Source organism: Pangasianodon hypophthalmus, chromosome 9 (assembly GCF_027358585.1).
Source record: "Pangasianodon hypophthalmus isolate fPanHyp1 chromosome 9, fPanHyp1.pri, whole genome shotgun sequence".
Lineage (NCBI taxonomy): Eukaryota > Metazoa > Chordata > Actinopteri > Siluriformes > Pangasiidae > Pangasianodon > Pangasianodon hypophthalmus.
In genome coordinates, this window is record NC_069718.1 from 28343053 (window position 1) to 28363288 (window position 20236).

The 20236-nt window shown below is 38.7% G+C and overlaps 1 protein-coding gene across 2 annotated transcripts; it reads left to right on the forward strand.

The window, feature by feature from the left end:
• Positions 1 to 412: 412 nt before the first annotated feature.
• On the forward strand, positions 413 to 20178 carry LOC117597896 (NACHT, LRR and PYD domains-containing protein 4C). 2 transcript variants are annotated; one of them, XM_053236985.1, is made up of 11 exons: positions 413 to 506; positions 704 to 825; positions 1284 to 1394; positions 3402 to 3456; positions 3547 to 3751; positions 4036 to 5809; positions 8964 to 9137; positions 13742 to 13915; positions 16605 to 16778; positions 18803 to 18979; positions 19118 to 20178. In XM_053236985.1, exons 2-11 carry the CDS (start codon positions 773 to 775, stop codon positions 19191 to 19193), a joined length of 2973 nt encoding a protein of 990 aa, XP_053092960.1. In that variant the 5' UTR covers positions 413 to 506; positions 704 to 772; the 3' UTR covers positions 19194 to 20178. The 2 variants fall into 2 exon arrangements, with proteins under 2 accessions (XP_053092960.1, XP_053092962.1); XM_053236987.1 differs by lacking the exon at positions 16605 to 16778.
• The last annotated feature ends 58 nt before the right edge of the window (positions 20179 to 20236 follow it).

Consider the following 20236-nt stretch of genomic DNA (forward strand, 5'->3'; position numbering starts at 1 on the left):
TTTTTTTTTTAAATAATTTTTGAAATATGTGTATAGGAATTCCAAGTTCACATTTCTCAAACATCATCATGATGAAAGAAATCAAATCTGTGTTCAGGTTGTCACTTCCGGTTGCGAGAGAAAGCTTAATGTAAACACAGTAGAGTTTCCCCCTGTGTTTATGACCATCAGGGTGTGAGACACATTTCCCTGTATATAGTGTGCATCATCAATAAGCTGTATACTGAATTTGATCCTTCAATATCACTGTATTAATGCATTAAGCCACGTTTAGTACATTAGACCATGTTAAAGCGTTTTAGAATGTCCCTGAGAGTGTGTGTGTGTGTGTGTGTGTGTGTGTGTGTGTGCGTATTTATTACCTGTCTACAGTCACTGCCCTTCCCCCTCTGCAGAATAAACCAGATAAACCAGTTAAACCAGTTAGACAGTGTCAGTGAAAGTAAAACACAGCAGCTCCATTTTGTGACGAGGGGAAAATAAACCATTTCAGGAGTAAAAACACAGTGAGTATCTAAATCTAAAGCTATAATATATAAACACAGTGAGTATCTAAATCTAAAGCTATAATATATAAACACACTGAAGTGACACTAGATGCAGAAGAGTTTTGTGGGTTTGTACTGAAGGTTTAATGTACACAGGTTGTTTTAGGACTTGATACCGTGACACTTTCCTGTAAGTGAACTCTGTGCTGATACAGGGTTTGATTTAACACACCGATGTTGGAGTGAAGTAAACGTGTGTCCTGCTGTAATCTGGAGAAGGAGACATGACCTCCAACATGAGTGTGTCTGGAAAACAGGACTTAAAGAAAGATGAGAGGTGAGTTACTTTTCCATTCACCAGCAATAAATACACACCGTCTCATGGGAACAGATCTGTATCTCTAAACACTCACTAGTTAACAGAGGAACTAAACTCTGCTTTAAGGTGTTTAAAAGCAGTGAATATATCACTGATCTGATGTAAGAACAGTTTAGAGAAATCATTCCCTGAGAGAAGAGTAAAAACGACTGTGTAATGTGTAGCATAAGAGCAGCATAGCTTTGAGTCAGTGAACTCTACAGGCTTTAAGACCCAGCTGAGTCAGCTAGCTGTGATTGGGACTCCTGACATCAGAGTAATTCCTGAGGTATGAGGCGAGTCTCCTGTTTGAATAAGTGTGCAGACTGTAGCTGAATTAAAAAGATGGAATTCTTGGTGTTTAATGATGAACACATTGTTTAACAGTGCTGAGACAGCAGAGTATTAATTATTGCTGATATTTGTTGTAATTCTAGAATGATGGAGGGAAAGAGATCAGACTCACCAGAACCCAGCTGTGTGTCCATGAAGAGTGAGGAGTCAATGGGAGAACCACTATACTTCAGAGACAGTCCTACTGATGTGAGGTCAGTATAGTGAGGTGTTTTACAGCAGTGTTCCACCTGATTTTAATCATTCATTCATTCAAACATTTGTTTCTAAACATGTTAGTGTTCGTTAGGAAATCCTGAAATCAGTGTATTGTGTTAAGAGGAGAGTGTTAAAGGAGAGTTTAACAGGAGAGTGCTAAAGCTTTTTTGGTGATCAAAGAAATATCAGCAAAGTCTGTAAGCTCTAGGGTTGCCACCTTCAGGGAGGAAAAATAAGGGACACCCCCCCAACTAACTAACTACATAAATAAATAAAATGTTTTTAGGTTGTCTGTCTATCTGAGACTTTCACTGGCACATATTGTTAAACCATTTTCCTGCTTCTACGGATTTACAGTTGTGTTTTTACTGATAGAAGAATGATGATTTAACACTGTGTGGATTATTGAATAGAAAAAGGATATGGTTACGCTTTTTTTTTTTTTAAAGTAAAATAGTTAAAATATATTATATCTATGGATCAAAATATATTGGATAGACTGTATGGTTGTTAATTTATTCTTTTTAAATTGTAAAGTGACCAATGTATAGAATATAAAGTAAAATATTTAGAAATGACCAATTAAAACTATCTAATCATTTTAGTCCTCAGTATAAAAGAATAGATGGGATATTATCAGACTAATTTGCACTAAACTGTGCAAACACACAGTGCTTCAGGGAAAAAAAAACCCTGAAGAAATGCAGTACCACCAGGATAAACACTAGCAGTGCTTTTCCAAGATGGAGTATTTTATTACTGATGAAGGAATGAAGCTGGACAGGGAATTAGTGCTGTTGCTCCTGGACGGGTCTGTAAACACAATCTGTAAGCTTTGAACTGTTTCAGTGGCCTGCATTACATAACAAATCCAGTAGATAGATTTTTATCATGGATAAGGAATAAGTAAATGCTTTGGATTAACCACCTTGATATTGTAATGTTAGATAACTATATAGCTAAGCTAACAATGCTAATAGCTATAGGTTTAGCTGAAAAATCACTAATTTCACTTATTTCTAGTGCTATAACTTTGCATTTTTGGCTGTGTGAGCAAAAACTAAATGCTAAAATCCTAATATCAGCCACCTGGCACACTGGAGACATGAAGCTCTGAAGCTCACTGATGTAACAAGCAGAGTACCTGTGAAACATGATTAGACAATAAATCACTCAGCCATCCTGTATATAAACTAGTCTATAGTGTCGTGGCAAAACTCTTCAGATCAGAATAACAAAAATAACTTTCCAAAGTCAAAGGGTTTTGGATGCCAAATATCAGACTTTATTGAATCAACCAACAAAGCAGAGATCAGTCAGTTTATTTATTTATTTATTTTTAAAAAAGTTCATTCATCACAACCTCAAAAATGCACTTCAGTAGTCTGGTAGAGAGAAAAACACCTTCCCATGAGATATGACGGAGCACATCTGGACTGAAGAAGATACAATTTATGAATGAGAACTGCGTGCTTATTGTTTTTCCCAAAAGCACAGTCCACCTGCAAGGTCACACCAGTTTGTTTTAGGTTTCTTGATTCACATACACAGAAATATCCTTGTAAAATCATAAAGTCACTCTCTAAATGCACTAAATCTCTTATCATTTCTAAGTATTTTAACTCATGATTATACTTGATGGATTATATGATAATTATATGATAACCATTCTTGCAGAATAGTCATGCTAGTCACTGTTGTTAACAGCTAGTGAAAGTGTTTTAGCTATAAAAGAGAACCACGGATGAGCTGCAGCGTTGTCCAGCATCGAGTGGAACAAAATCAAAAAAGAAAAAATGAAAAACGAGCTAGTCAGTTGGAGGAAGCTTTTCACTTTATCATAATTTTCTTATTATTCTGCAGTGTCTTACATTTATGCTGTGTATTATTATTCTTACTACGCCACTGCTCGTTATTATGCATTTCTCCACTATTCTGTTATTCTATCATGATTATTATCATCATATGGTCCATATTACATGATGTGTTTTGTTTGTTCACAGACCGCAAAAGAAGAAATCAAACATCAGCAGAAATCAGTTGGAGTCCATATTCAAGGTGTGACTTGTGTTCTTTTCATAAAATAAAAGCATCTCTCACTGTGTAACATTATAATATTTATATCTGTTACTGTGTGTTTCTAACCAGGAGCTGGAACACAAAGTCATCACTCTGATAAAGAATGAACTGAAGAGGTTTAGGAAGCTCCTGAGTCCAGATTACCCAGCATGCCCTGAGAGGGAGGTGGAGGATGAGGAGGATCTGCACAGTGTCAGAGAGGGAGTGCTGAAGATCACACTGCACGTCCTGAAGAACATGAACCACACAGATCTCGCTAACACACTGCACAACAGTAAGAGCTCTGAGTCATGGCTTTATTCCATCAGGTTCACTTTAGAGAGAGGAAATTGTTTTAGATATTAAGTTTAGTTTAAGTTTGATTTTAGTGTCATGTACATCTGGTGCTTTTCTGCTCTGTTCGTGGTCCAGATTGTGGTTACTCTGTACAGTGGTCCTGTTCCTTCAGTAATATTTAGTACATGAATCAGGAATGAACAGCAGCATTTGAAAAAATTTTACATTTTATATTGTGCTCAGGGATTTTGCACTAAAACATGTTATTACTTTGTTTATTAGACTCTGTGGCCTCTGTGTATCAGCCAAAGTTGAAATACAACCTGAGAGAGAAGTGTAAAAGAATTAATGAAGGAATCTCACAGCATGGAAGCTCAGCACTTCTGAATGAGATCTACACAGAGCTCTACATCACAGAGGGTTGGAGTGGAGACGTCAATATTGAACATGAGGTGAGACAGATTGAGACAGCGTCCAGGAGACCAGCAGCACAGGAGACACCCATCAAATGTAATGACCTCTTTAAAGACAAGTCCATCCGAACTGTGTTGACTAAAGGAGTTGCTGGAATTGGAAAAACAGTCTCTGTGCAGAAGTTCATTCTGGACTGGGCTGAAGGAAAAGCAAATCAGGACGTCTTCTTCATGTTTCCATTTCCCTTTAGAGAGCTGAATTTGATGAAGCAGCAAAATCTCAGCCTGATGAATCTTCTTCATCACTTTTTCCCAGAAATGAGAAAACTACAATTAGTAGACTGCGACTCCTACAAAGTGGTGTTGATCTTTGATGGTCTGGATGAGTGTCGACTTCCTCTAAATTTCCAGAACAATGAGAGATTGTGTGATGTGACAGAGTCAGCCTCAGTGGATGTGCTGCTGACAAACCTCATCAAGGGGAATCTGCTTCCCTCTGCTCTCCTCTGGATAACCTCTCGACCAGGAGCAGCCAGTCAGATCCCTCCTGAGTGTGTAGACCAGGTAACAGAGGTACGAGGGTTCAGTGATCCTCACAAAGAGGAGTACTTCAGGAAGAGGATCAGTGATCAGAGCCTGGCCAATAAAATCATCACTCACATGAAGTCTTCAAGAAGCCTCTACATCATGTGCCACATCCCAGTCTTCTGCTGGATTTCAGCCACTGTTCTAGAGAGAATGTTGGGTGAAGCAGAGGGTGGAGAGATCCCCAAGACTCTGACTCAAATGTTCACACACTTCCTGATCTTTCAGATCAAACACAAGGGCCAAAAGTACCATCAGAAATGTGACCCTGATCCTCAGCAGGCCAGAGAGAGTATCCTGGCACTGGGAAATCTGGCTTTCCAACAGCTGGAGAAAGGAAACCTGATCTTCTATGAGGAAGACCTGAGAGAGTGTGGCATTGATGTCAGAGAAGCGTTAGTGTACTCAGGAGTGTGTACCCAAATCTTCAGAGAGGAGTTTGGGCTTCACCTGGGGAAGGTGTTCAGCTTTGTACATCTGAGTGTTCAGGAGTTTCTGGCTGCTTTATATGCAATTCTCTCTTTCATCAGCAGAAATGTAACAGAGCAACAAACCACTGATCTGTCTGATCTTTTCAGAAAGTCAAACATATCTGATTTCCTCAGGAGTGCAGTGGACAAGGCCTTACAGAGTGAGAATGGACACCTGGACCTGTTCCTCCGCTTCCTTCTGGGTCTCTCACTGGAATCCAATCAGACTCTCTTACGAGGTTTAATGCCACAGACAGGGAGCAGCTCTCACGGCAAACAGGAAACTGTTGAGTACATCAAGGAGAAGATCAGGGAGAATCCATCTCCAGAGAAATCCATCAATCTGTTCCACTGTCTGAATGAACTGAATGATCATTCTCTAGTGCAGGAAGTACAAACTTACCTGAACAGAGGAGGTTGCAGTCGTCTCAGTGGAACCAGACTCTCTCCTGCTCAGTGGTCAGCTCTGGTGTTTGTGTTACTGAACTCAGAACAGGAGCTGGATGAGTTTATTTTGAATAAATATGACCCATCAGAGGAAGGTCTTCTGAGGCTGCTGCCAGTGGTCAAAGCCTCCAGAAAAGCTGAGTGAGTATTTTTATTTATAAATGTATTACTGCATGGTTTGTTATTTTAATTTAACTGAACTGCACTTTTTGGATTAATGCTTGTTAATTGTTACTTTAATCATCTTTAAATTAACACATTTTATACTAATATTATGTCTGTACTGAGGACTGAGAGATATGGATAAAATCTTGTATCACGATATGGATAATTTCACATCTTGAAAATGTGTTTATATATATGTAGCCAGGTGTTAAAGGAGGGACCACATACAACACTCTTATAATTTTGTGGGGCTTTATTCCTCGACTAACCCGGGTGGGACTTAGAATTAATTTAGTTAAAACTTGGAGTTCCCAACAGTAACAAGTGACCCCCATACAGCACAATCTTTGGGGCCTATGACAGGATAACCATAAACATAAACAGAACCAAAACAACAGTAGTGGCTTTTCCTACCAGACAAGAACAACCACTGAGTCAAAAGTGCATCCACATTTCAAAATTACGTTACAAAATACATTCAAAAACAGCTTACAGTATGAACCAACTTACTTTCAGAATGGCGACTCGCCAACACGGGTCGTCACTCACACTCAATGGCTCATGTACAAATGCTTTTCTCCCCTCTTAAGACAGACAAAAGTGCAAAAATAAACAAAACCTTTTACATAAGCTGTCAAATAAACAAATATGAAAGCGTAAACAATATAATCGGACACTCACGCCGTCCCGCGGCCCCGTGCTTCCTTCAGCATGGTGACAGTATCCAGAGGTAATCACAGTCAGGCCTTCAACTTAGCACACACGTTCGCACGTGTTGGACTTGGAACTTTCGCGCGTCGCGAGTGTGTGACGTCATACATTAGCAACTGCTCCGTCTCGCATGTAAGCTCTTAAAGGAATGGCGCCTCTGATGAAGGATGCGACTGCTACAACACTGACACTATTCAGGAGAGTTTTTACAGTCTCACTACCAGTGATTTTGGACCTACTGCTGACCCGGCTACATATATACATATAACAATATATTCCGTCTTCTGTATAATTGATGAAAAAAGTGTCTGTACAAAATAACTGCGTGTATTTAAGAACTAAAAAGCTAAATACCCACCTCTTCCATGAACACTTAACTAACTCATAACTTGTCCCCACTGGAAGAAAAAAAAAAAGATATATTTCCTATAAATTATATTTCTTCATTTGTAAGAGGCTTTGGATAAATGTGCCTGCTAAATGAATAAATGTAAATGTAAACACATTTCTGGACTAAACACCAGTGAAAGGCACTTTCTTTTCTCCTTTTATTTGAAAGTGACATTGAAGAGAACTATCACAAATAAGAGCACGAGAAACATAACAATATGAATACATGTAAAAGTAAATAATAAAAAGTAAATAATAAAACACTATTTCCCTTCATGTAACTTTTAGGTACAAGTTCCTCACATTTTGTTCTGTGTGACACAGTGTTGTGGGGAGTTTCACTCTGTCATGCTCCTCCATGCTTGTTTTTTTTCCCCACATTTTCTCCCTAATGTAGTCATGGCTGATTCCCTCCCTCCAGTTCAGTCTCCTCTATCACACGACTCTGTCCTCTACCAACTTCCCACACAAGTGACACCAACCACATCTTTTCATACTGCTCATGCAACATAACACACTTGGAGGAAAGCAGTATCTGCCCACTTCCATATGCATGAGCTCATAGATGCCCATGATCAGTTAGTATCACTGTGATTGATAGGGGAGAGAGAGTATGCCACCCCTCCCTCACTGAGAGCATGGACTCACTTGCTCACTTGGACTCCCGGTCACTGATGGCTGTGGCATCATCAGGATTTAAACTAAAGATCTCTGGAAAATAGGCTGAACACTTTTCTGTCACTCAGGAGCCTTTGTTTACTAGCACACTGCTAGTAGCTCCTAGCTCTGACCTTAGTGACATAAATCAGCTGCCAGAAGGTGGCTTTTACAAAATTGCTGATACAGAGGATACAGGAAAATATCTATCAATAGACATTATTCATTATTCTATTTTCTCATCCTATGATATGTATCACCATATCGCACAGCCCTATCTGTACTGAGGGACACATGTGAGAGAGAATAAGGATGCTTTCACACCTAATTTGTTTGGTTTGGACAGATCAAACTTTCTCTTTAGTTTGGATCAGTTTGGATGTATGTGACTCCACCTGTACTCGAGTCCACACCAAACACCTAATCCAGTGTGTGTGTAAAATCAGAGGTCTCGAGGTGACAGATTTATAACAGTACGAGCACAGAGAACAACACACACCAACTGTTTACCGTCTCTGTGAAATTCAACATATAACTGTCACACTCCGCTCCGACACCACACCTGCACTTCCGCATTCCAGCCGGAGTTTTCATCCCGCATCCACATCCGCTGTGCGGAAGCGCGAGCACACCTGTTCCCCATTTCCCCACTGACTGCTACCTGTATAAATAAGCTACACACGCCTCCACACAGCGCTGGGTTATTGTGTGTCTGTCTTTTAGTTATTGGAAATATTTCATTGAAATTATTGTCTGTGGATTTATCGGGTCAGACCTGGTTTGTTTATTGGCTTTGATCTTGTTCTGTCCTTCGGATTTTACGGACTTCCTGGTTCCTGACGTCATCGTGCTGCGGGTAACGAGACTGTGTTCACTGTTGTGGATTTATGGCGGTGGATTTAGTCATTGACTGTTCTGTGTACACGACCCTATAGACTGAGACCTGCAGTTTCCCCACACCTCCACCTGCCACTAACTCACTGTAAAGTACCACTAGTACTGGCATGTTATTAACTGGTATTGTACAGTTCTATAATTCTTTATTTTCTGTAATAAAATGCACTATATCTGCAGTGTTGGTTGTAGAAACTTGAACACAGATCAGAGTGTATTGTTTGTAGGCTGCTCACTCTCACATGTGTGTGTTATGTACATGACCTAATGGTCTTATAATAAATTGTAGCTGAGAGATTGTGGAGTGCAGAAAGACGTCCCTGCTCCTGTAAATGTGCTGATGTGCTGTCCTGTCCTCTGATTTGTGTGTGTGAGAGAAACACACTGACATTTCTGTTACATGTTAAACTTTAGCTGTATTATGGCTGTGTTTGTGTGTTGAGATCAGTGTTCTGATCTATCATCATTTCTCTTCCAGGCTGTGGGGGTGTAATCTGACAGAGGAAAGCTGTAGAGTTCTGTCCTCAGTTCTCAGCTCAAACTCCTCCAGTCTGAGAGAACTGAACCTGAGTGACAATAAGCTGCAGGATTCAGGAGTGAAGCTGCTCTCTGCTGGACTGGAGAATCCACACTGTACACTGGAGATACTGAGGTATATATATACACACATACACACACACATATACACACACACACACGCATGCTTAAATTAGATGGGCAGCTTCATTAGGGGTTTATAATTTTTAGTGGTTTAAGCCTGTAATGCTCGACTGGGTTCATGCTGCGTTTCCTCTGAATAGCAAACACAAACAGAAAAGCTGTAACTCTTTGGTTTAAACTAAAAAACACTAAACTTATAGTTCTGTCATCTGTCCTTTTATGTAATTTGTACTTTGATTAGACAGTGTGTGCTCAATCTAGAAAAAAAAAAAACTTTTCTTCTCCAAACACATTTTAGGGAAAAATGATGAGAGTAAATAATCCACCTCAGTCACGTTCATTACACTCACGACTGCGTCTGTAACACGACTGCTGTTGACGTATACCGAACGCATCACTGAAACGGGATAAAAGATTATAGCCCTAATTAAGCTAAGTGTATGAGGCGTGTCACTCCTTGTAATCACAGAGACAACCTTAAACCACATCTCGCTCAGATACAGCAGATGGGATGATACATGAATGCTAAGTTAAACGCTATCCAGGTGAAGCTAGCCACGCTAACAATGAGCATCAACATAATAAACTCCAAAATCAACAAGCTAGAGTCAGGTGTGAAGAGCAATTCCATTCCCCCCAGCAGACACGAAAAACCCTACAGTCAGTGGAACTTAAGCTAGAGGATTATGAAGATAAGAACAGGAGATGTAACATCTGTATTATTGGGCTGAGAGGGTAACGAAGGGCGCCCATGCTATCCAGTTCCTCTGACGATCCATACCCCAATGCCTCTCCTCTCTGCGCACCGGATCTACAGCAACACAGTAACTAAACGAGGGGAAAATCGCACTCTGATTTTCAGTGTTCATTATACAACCTTGAAGCCATTCTTCAGGCTGCTAAGAAAGTCACGCCTGGTCTTCTCCCAGGCCATGTCCATGGCATAAGCTTAAAGGGTTGAGTTTTTCCTACTCAATCCTGCCACACTGAAAATCATAGATGGCCCACTTTTGCGGAGGATTTCCTGAACTCAGCAGCAGCACAGAGCAGAGCCACTTCACCATCAACCACCGAGCTGGCAGTGGATGGCTAGGCTAACAATGCTTCTGGTGTGGTGCTGCAGCCTTTTTCTGAGCTTTGTTCATACTGGACTTGTTTAAGCTAGCCAGGCTACGGGTGCTACAGAAACTGATAAAAGTTTCAGTTTCATACTTCATATTGCAGTAAATTAACTTTTCTTTTTTTTCCCCTTCTTCACTGGACTCTGGAGGATGACAGACACCAGTTTCATGCAAAGTATTTCTGAACATTCTGGACTGCCCTCCTAGCTGTCTGAGCTGGGTTAGATCAGGCTAGGCTAGGCTAGGCTAATTGCTAGCTTCGGCCTGATAGGATAAGGATGCTAGCGTTGTGATGCTGCACACGTCCGCTGATAACACATAGGCCGGGCTGGCTCTAGCTCACTGGGACGAATATGCTCAGACTGGGCCTGCTAAGGCAAGCTGGGTTAACTATATGGTGGAGAACTGATTACCTCCTTTTTTTCTTTTTTAAATGTTAAAGGTTAAGTTATTGGTTACTTTAAACTGTTGGACTGGAACTTTCCTGGCTGCTCCATATTCATACATGGTCACAGTCCATTCTGGGCTTCTTAAGTTCACATTTTTGTAATTTCTTTTGATTTTTTTTTGTCTCTCATGTTCTGACTTGTCTTTAGTGTTGGTTTTTGTGTCTGTCATGTTCTCTTTGTGTATGTGTTGTCTATTGTGTGGCTGGAACCTGTTCTGTCTACTCAGTTTTCACAAAGTTGGTAACTCCAGAGATTGAGAGTGGGACTCTCATCTACAAAGTTGAAAACAGGCATCAATGTAACACACGGCGGTTGTGGTAGCGGGTGTTTATTTTTCCAGTATTTCTAGTATTGCAATATATGTACTGGATAATGAGTCGACTTAATATTTTGGTTTGGAACTGTGGCAGATTGAACTCTCCCCACAAACAAATCAGTACTTTAAATCTACTTAATCAGAAAAAGATAGATATTGCTCTATTATAGGAGATGCATCCATTGAGTTTGTCATCTAGCCAATAAGTTTTATCATACAATCAAATTTTCATCATTTGACACAAAAAACAAAGGAGTCATTGTTGTAGCTACATGCAGTCTTAAAATAAAAGTGCTGGAAACGTGGACAGACCTTACAGGTAGGATAACAATTTGCTAAGGTAGACCTCAACAGCAGAAGAATTGCTCTTATCTCTGTGTATGCTCCAAACACATTTGATAAAACCTTCTGTGATACAATTACCCAGAAAATACTAGTATTACCTGGTTATTCCTTAATAGTCAGTGGTGCATTTAACACGATATGGGACTCAGTGCTTGATAGTTCCAGCTTGTTGAGGTTCAGAGAAAGGGAGCTCACTACAGCTCTGCATTCTTGGGCTTGTAGCATATACATATCACAATTTATCACTGAATTTAAGGAATTTATTAGCTTTAACAATGGCTCGGTGGAGGACCCTAGGATATTATGGGATGCATTCAAAGGCTTCATAATGTGTAACACCACACGTTTTTGTTCTAATCTGCGTAAAGCTAAGTCTGCTAACCTACAAGCCTTGAGGAAAATTTTAAAAGACTAGTCTCGGAGTTACAACATGGCATCTACAAATAAGTGGCACTGCAGAGAGATATAGTCAAAAAAGAAATAATGATATTCTAAAACAGCATTCAGAGTTTCAGGTTCACTACTACAGTATTTCCAAGGTGCCAGTCCTAGTCATCTATTGATAATTAGAACTAGTGAGCAGTTTGCAGACATTCCTGCCATTAAGATTCCAAATGGGAATATTACCACTGATCCTAAACAGATAAATTATAGTTTCCAATCTTTGTATTCCAGCTTATACAAATCAGAAATATTCCTAGATCAGGATAGGTGTGACATTATTGTAAGTAAGTAAAACCTCCCTCAGCTCTCTAGCTTGGACTCAGGGGATTTGGATAACCCTATTTCCTTGGAGGAACTGGAAGAGGCTGCCCTCGATATGCAAAGAGGTAAATCTCATGGAATCCTCCAGAATTTTGTCACCTGCTGGATCATATAGGCTCATTTCTCATGAACATCATTAAGTACTCCATTGAAAAGGGCAGTTTTTTTAAGGGTTGTTAATACAGCCCTAATTTCCTTAATCTTGAAAAAAGATCCAGTTGATTGTGCCAGTTACTGACCTCTCAGTCTTCTGAATTCTGTCCTTAAATTCTACACCAAACTGCTCACCCATCACCTTCAGCACCATATGCCAACATTAGTAAACTGCCATAGCATCATTTATTCCAGCCACTATTCCCATTGTTCCACACTTCAAGTACTTACGAATTGAAATTTTCCCCTCTCTCAATCAGATTGCTAAACACAATTACCAATTACTCCTTAGCTTTTACCAAGGTGCAGGACTCTCTAGCTAGATGGACGAGCCTCCCCATTTCTCCTCAAGCCTGAGTTTCCAAAAAAATAAATGTTTTTTTTTTTTTTTTTTTTTTTTAAATGTTTTTTTAAAAAAGAACTTTCTGCCCAGAACAAATTTTATTAGCTTTAATTAGAGCATGGACTCTGTCCTTTATAGATGTAATCTACATGGAACTCTCAACAGCCTGAATTAATGGTGCTAATGAGGTTAACATTAATCACTGATGTAAGGCAATCAGTGCCCTGGAAAGTCTCCTATAAAAACCTAACACTTGTATATCTTCATTTTCTAAACAGTATGTGCCTGTGTGTGTGTGTTTGTGTGTAGCAGATTATGAGAGTGTTTATACAAGTAGTATTTTTCTTGTCTTAATGTGGTCACATTTTTGAAGGTCACTGGAGGACTAGTGTCACCCGGATAAAATTGGGGAGGGTTGCGTTAGGAAGGGCATCCGGCGTAAAAACTGCCAAATCAAATACGCAGACCAATGATCCGCTGTAGCGACCCCTAACGGGAGCAGCCGAAAGAGGAACGATGTGGTCTGTCATTCTTGTATACTGCCCTGTACTGCATTGTGTTGTGATGTTGATGTGCTTATTCAGAGTGAATGAATAAATAAATAAAAATTTGATCACAAAAAAAAATTCAAAACAATCCTCTTCTTTTTTTGTTTTCATTTGTTTTTTGTTTCATTCCTATCTGTGAAAGACAGAGGGCTTAGCCCTGCTATTACACTGATATGAGCTGCCCTGCATGTTATTAACTGGTAGGATACAGTTCTATAATTCTTTATTTTCTGTAATAAAATGCACTATATCTGCAGGGTTGGTTGTAGAAACTTGAACACAGATCAGAGTGTATTGTTTGTAGGCTGCTCGCTCTCACATGTGTGTGTTATGTACATGACCTAATAGTCTTATAATAAATTGTAGCTGAGAGATTGTGGAGTGCAGAAAGACGTCCCTGCTCCTGTAAATGTGCTGATGTGGTGTCCTGTCCTCTGATTTCTGTGTGTGAGAGACACACACTGACATTTCTGTTACATGTTAAACTTTAGCTGTATTATGGCTGTGTTTGTGTGTTTGAGATCAGTGTTCTGATATTTCATCATTTCTCTTCCAGGCTGTGTGAGTGTAATCTGACAGAGGAAAGCTGTAGAGTTCTGTCCTCAGTTCTCAGCTCAAACTCCTCCAGTCTGAAAGAACTGGATCTGAGTTACAGTAAACTACAGGATTCAGGAGTGAAGCTGCTCTCTGCTGGACTGGAGAATCCACACTGTACACTGGAGATACTGAGGTACACACACACACACACACACACAAAACATTAAGTATGTTAATAAATGTCAATTCCTAATAATAATGCTACACAACCTGAAAATAAAATATTAAAACCTAAAAAGTCATTAAGAAATAAATACATGTAGTCAAACATTGAGTATTGAGTAGATCATTAAGAGATAAATAGTGGTTTTAAGCATGAAATCAAGAGGACTAATTAAAAGGCAAGGTAAATAAATGTGTTTAAGCTGCTTTTTAAATATATTTAGTGAAGGTGTCTGATGGATATACACTGGGAGTGAGTTCCACATCCTGGGAGCAGCGACACTAAAAGCAGTTTCACTGAGCTGCTGCTTCTTATTAAAATTCACCTTAAGGAAGCCAGCATTTGTTGATGTTAAAAATGATTTGGGGTGAAATCCATCAGGCATTCTGCTAAATACACAGGTGCAATGCCATTAAGAGTTTTAAAACTAATAAGAGCACTTTAAATTCGATTCTGGATGTCACAGGTAACCAGTGCAGTTCCTCCACAATAGGAGTAATATGGTCTCTCTTTAGTTTGTGTTAGAAGCTGAACAGCTGCATTTTGTACTAACTGTAATGGATAAATAGTAGATAAAAGTAGGTAAAGAGAGTAAATGCATGGATGTGTTTTTCTGCATCTTCTTTAGATAAAAATAGAAGAACTTGTAATGTTCCTCAAATGATTAAATGTGACCTTAGAGATATTATTGATGTGAGGAACAAAGCTGAGATCAGATTCAACTGTTACACCCAGATTTTTAACCTGTAACCTAGCTCATTTTTCAATAAGTATTCTCTTTTCTGTTTATCTCCTACAATTAATATCTCCATTTTATCCTATTTTATATTTTAACTGCAGAAAGTTCTGTAACATCTGGTCAGATATTTAATTCAAGCATGTAATCAGTTTGTTAACTGGCTCTTGATTACTCAGTGACACTGATATATAAAGTTGTGTGTCGTCTGCATAACTATGAAAACTGATTTCATGCTTTTGAATGAAAGAAAGAGAGAGAGAGAGAAAAGCAAGGGTACTAAAATAGATCCTTATGGAACTCCAAATGAATGTCATATTGTCTTGATGAGTGACTTCCCAATTTAATATAAAACTGTCTAACACACAAGTATGATCTGAACCAGCTTAGTACTGCTCCTGAGAGACCTACCCAATGTTCAAGTCTGTGTAGAAGAATATCATGGTCTACAGTATCGAAAGCTGCACTCAGGTCAAGAAGAACAAGAATGGAAATGTGATCAGAACTGGCACTTAACCACAGATCATTTAAAATCCTGACCAAATGTGTGCACACCACAGCTGATTTGTAAGAAAATGGTTTGACATGAAAGATGAGAAAAAGAGATCTACACTGTAGCCAGGTGATCATGGACACTGAGCATCACACAGAGAAACTGCTGTGTTTAAATAGTTTAAAGTGTCTCAGTGACTGTTGGTCAGAAATCTCTCACACTGATACAGTCTTCAGCCTCTCACACTGCAGTCACTTCTCTCTGTTTGAAACGTGACAATAACAAGAAATCCAAGCACTGATAAACTTGGACATGCACAGGAATGGCACAAGGTTGTTGTGTTGGTTAAATTAGTGCTGGCTCTAAAGTGTTGAACAGCATTTAAAGAAGATGCCGTGACAAACAGAAGTGATTTATAAACCAGCTTTCATCCTGCAGAAAAATCAGACTGGTCTCTAAATATCTAAATATCTCTAACAGTGTGCTCTAAATCTTAAATTATTTATTTCCTATTTAACATTTCTTTAATTAATGCCATTTAATAGGAAATGGAGTTTCACAAAAGGTTCATTAAATTGGTGCGTAATTGAATTAAATAGTGTGATGATGCACATTTTTAATTTACACATTAAAGATTTCCTGTGTAAATGCTCCTACACACAGTTTATGAATAAATTCATTCATATCCAGTGTGATGAATGAGGCCCAGTGTTTTATAGGAGTAAAAAAATTAAAGTGTTATTTTTTTAAGGTGTAGATTAGCATTGTTTCTGATGTTGAGCTTTATTTTTTCTATGTGTGTGTGTTTGTGTGTGTGTGTGTGTGTGTGTGTGTGTGTGTGTACTGGGGTGTTATGTGATTTGTATCTGTGTGTGAAAGTTATAAGATTAAGGTCAATGAACAATGAGGTCACTAAGCCGAATTTCTCTGATGTTATCTGTCCTCATGGAGCTGTTACCATTTTATAGACCTGTTTCTATTGTTCTATGGGAGCAAAAATATTCCAGAAAATGTTTGTAATGGAAAGTAAATGTGTGCACAATGTACACTGATCTACACACTGAACACACTGTAATGAAGCAGTAAAGGACAGTGTGTAAATGTGTAAATGTTCTCCAGCAGAACTTTCCCCAGAGCTGCTGAACACACTGTATGAAAAACTCTCTGCTAGAAATAAAGAGACGTGTTTGTTCAGAGTGGCCTCTCTGTTATTATCTTGTTTCAGAAAGTTAAATACATCGTCTCATATGAGCTGAGACACATGGATCTGTCCAAGAGCAGTCCAAGTTTATACACAGGCTGTTCATTTTATATTTTTATCCTGACATTAGAACCTTGTGTTCAGGTAGACAGTTTATTTCCCAACTGATGGAAACACCTCATTTCACAATCAGATAAATAAATCAAACATTTCATCATTTCTCTTCCAGGCTGTGGAAGTGTAATCTGACAGAGGAAAGCTGTAGAGTTCTGTCCTCAGTTCTCAGCTCAAACTCCTCCAGTCTGAGAGAACTGGACCTGAGTTACAATAAACTGCAGGATTCAGGAGTGAAGCTGCTCTCTGCTGGACTGGAGAATCCACGCTGTACACTGGAGAAATTGGGGTACACACACACACACACACACAGAGCAGAGATCAGATTATCACTTTATTACCAAATGTTCCATGCAGAAATGATTGTGTTTTTCTGTAGCTGTAACATTTAGAATATGATTTAAATATTTGCAAGAAACTGAAATGTGTTTGAGAATCAGATTTACTTTCTAGATTAATTCTATATTAATAAGAAATAAAAGCTGTATTTATGAACTGTAATTGTAGCTGCTAAGATCTTGTGTCTCTGCTAGATGTGTAACACAATGCTATTATCTGTATCTGTGTCTGTTTAGAGCACAGACTGTTTTTGTATTCGGGTTTAAACAGGAAGTGGGCGTGGTCTGTACCAGAGGGTTTTTCATGTGAACCCTATCACTGTGCACTATTACAACATATTTATTGTAATTCATTCATTCATTTGTTTGTTTAATTTGTTTCATTATTATAAAACTTTATTCAACTCCTGAACCAGACATCCTGTGGAACTTTCTGGAAATCTTTCTATCTTCTATCTAATGTGACTGAGTAAAAAAGCTAACTATGTTTCAGAACAACAATGTCTTTCCCAAATCAAGAAACTGTTATTTACTGTTGACAACAACAGCCACCTAATAATATTTGATCAGATTTACTTTAGTTTTTGTGTTTGTTACATTCCAGAAAGATCAGAAAAGTTCACTGGACACGCTATCAGAATCTGATATCACACACAGAGAGAGAGAGAGAGAGAGAGAGAGAGAGAGAGAGAGAGAGAGAGAGAGATTTAATGAAGTTTTGCTATCTATACTTGTGCCAGTATATAAAATACAACAAATTCACTCAATATTCACCAACCAAAATGTTTACTTGCTAAATGAAGACAAAATAAATTAAAATAACTCAACTGTATAAAATAGTTACTTTCTCATACAGTAATCCCGAATCATATTAACTTAATAACAAACCAAGCAGCCAAAATGTTGTACCGGCTAACAGTTAATTATTTACTCAAGCGCGCTATCCTTAGCCCACGCTCTCACTCAGACTGGCAAATTGAAAATGCATAAACAAAACAAAAGCTGCAGGGCTGTGAGGTGGCTGGGGTGCGGTGTGGCCCAGACTGAAATGGCCTCTTCACTCTAAGAAGAGCAATGACTCTACTGACTGCAAAGGTACGTGGTCTTTACGGCTTTCTGGGCTTTTACGTGCTCGACGTTTCTGAAGTTAGCACCTGCATCGCTCCGTGTTACTCGTCCACAGGCGTTTATCCAGCGGTGCCAGAGGAACCCTGAGCGTTACCCAGTAGCTCAGAGTGCTATCTGGTTCTCCTCAGCGACTCCCAGGGGAAAACAGGTGAACAGCAGCCAATAGTGTGTAGCTGTGTGAGCTGAACAACAGGCTAGCAGTTCAACTAGTTAACTAGGCTAGTCAGCTAGGTAATAGACTATGTGCAAACTTCATGTAGAAACAGCAGCTCCCTCCTTCTAATCAGTTCGTAACTAGTAAGTTCTCATGCTTAGATTATTGTTTTAACAAGTTTCATTAGTTATTCACAAATCCTAGTTTTTTCACGGAGAGAAAACTTCTTTCTCCTTTTCCCCTTTTTTCTTTTCCCGTTCTCCTCGCTGATTAACCCCTATCCAAATAACCAATCAGAATCATGCACGTTGCTAGGCAACCCCCCTTTTATCCACTCTCACCAGGTTTGTACTTTTCCACTCTCTTTTTAAACAATGCAATGAAGTTATCTTAAAACAAATGAAACTAAAGTTTTTATCCCCACCAACTTTCATGAACTAAACCTTACTTACAAACTGCGTTATGTGTACGAGTGTGTTTCCAAGTGCGTATATGAACTACATTTTTTTACAAAACTGTATATGCATGAACATGTACACACTATTTTAATGGGGTTACATAGTGACATGATACATTTTCATTGTTGTGTGTGTGAGATGGAGAGTAAATGTACTGTATATAAAGATTTTGTGTAGTTCATGTTTTCAATGCTAAAACTGAGTGTTAAGTGTGAGAAGGTTTTCTTTCTTGCAGGATGACTTACTGCAGTATTACAGATGAAGGTTGTGCTGCTCTGGCTTCAGCTCTGAGATCAAACTCCTCATCACACCTGAGAGAACTGAATCTGAATGATAATAATCCAGGAAAATCAGGAGTGAAGCTGCTCTATGATCTACTGAAGGATCCACACTGTAAACTGGAGACACTACAGTGAGTTACTGACTTACTGCCTCTTTACTGTATTGTATGATATTGATTAATATTCACTGTGTACTATATAATATTTTCTCTTTGTGTGTGTGTGAGAGTGTGTTGGTGTTTACACTGATGCTCTTCTCTGTCTTTCAGCATTAAGTATGATAAACTCACCAGGACTGGTTATGACAGGAGTCTCACCTCAAACCTCGATAAAGCAGTTTGGTGAAGCGTTAGAACCCGTCCCACATTTCCAGCAGTTTGGGAGCTGAATCATTCATATTCAGATGTAGAAGTTCCATAACAATAACCGTGACTGATCACATCCTTTTATCCACTCAGCTACAAGTTACTTCAGGCTTTAATAACATATTTTACAATCCAAAGTCAAATCCTTCAGCATCTACACACAACACAGAGATATCATCACATCATCACACTGATTACACAAATACACATCCATGTGTTGTAGCTGTTTATAGCTTATTTTTAGCTATACATTTTTATCTGTTTATTCAGTGTGTTTTTGCTCAACATCAATTCATTCAGTTTGTTGTAACATGACGGTGAATTTTTTCTCCACAGATGATTGATTTATAGTTGTGATTTAATCCTTTTTTCCCCAAATATTTTTGTCAAACCTCTGTTCCTTGTGTGCTAATGTGTTTTTTTAAAGGACAGTTCTGGCATAAAACTAGAATTTAATATATTATTTGTCATGGTATGTAGTACTCTGTTGCATGGGATTGTATTGTTTACTGTCTGTAATCATGTAATCATGCTAACATTATGGTAGCTAAATGTGTTGTTGTTAACTTCATTTGTTTGTCTCAGTTTAATTTTGAAAGATGTACAGTTACTCTCTGCTTTCCTCGTGTTTCTCTTCTTGCTGGTGTGACCTTTGTATGTGACGTCTTCTGTCTAGAGTAACCACACGGAGCTGGTCAGGCTTGTGGTAACAGCAGGTTTATTCTGCAGTCTGCATTATTGATAAGGAATAAAAAGTAGAATGGGTCATCTCTTGTCGGCAAACAGCTCATACTCTGTCTCTCTGGAAAATCCTCTGCACTTTTTTTCTTTGGATTACATTACATTGTACATATATATATATATATATATACACATATATATATAAAATATGTGCATCATTCATCAGTTGTGTTGTGATCATATGGTGGGCAGTTTGTTGTAAACAGAATAAAAATAAAACTGAATAATTCTCCCCTTGCTATATTGTGAAAAGAAAAAGAAATTCCTATAAATAAAGAATAT

Excerpts from the sequence above, each read along its gene's own strand:
- LOC117597896 (XM_053236985.1), top strand. The coding sequence starts at position 773 with ATGACCTCCAACATGAGTGTGTCTGGAAAACAGGACTTAAAGAAAGAT. Across the intron at positions 3,752-4,035 it reads CGCTAACACACTGCACAACA|ACTCTGTGGCCTCTGTGTAT; the intron begins GTAAGAGCTCTG and ends TTTGTTTATTAG. Across the intron at positions 18,980-19,117 it reads TGTAAACTGGAGACACTACA|CATTAAGTATGATAAACTCA; the intron begins GTGAGTTACTGA and ends TCTGTCTTTCAG.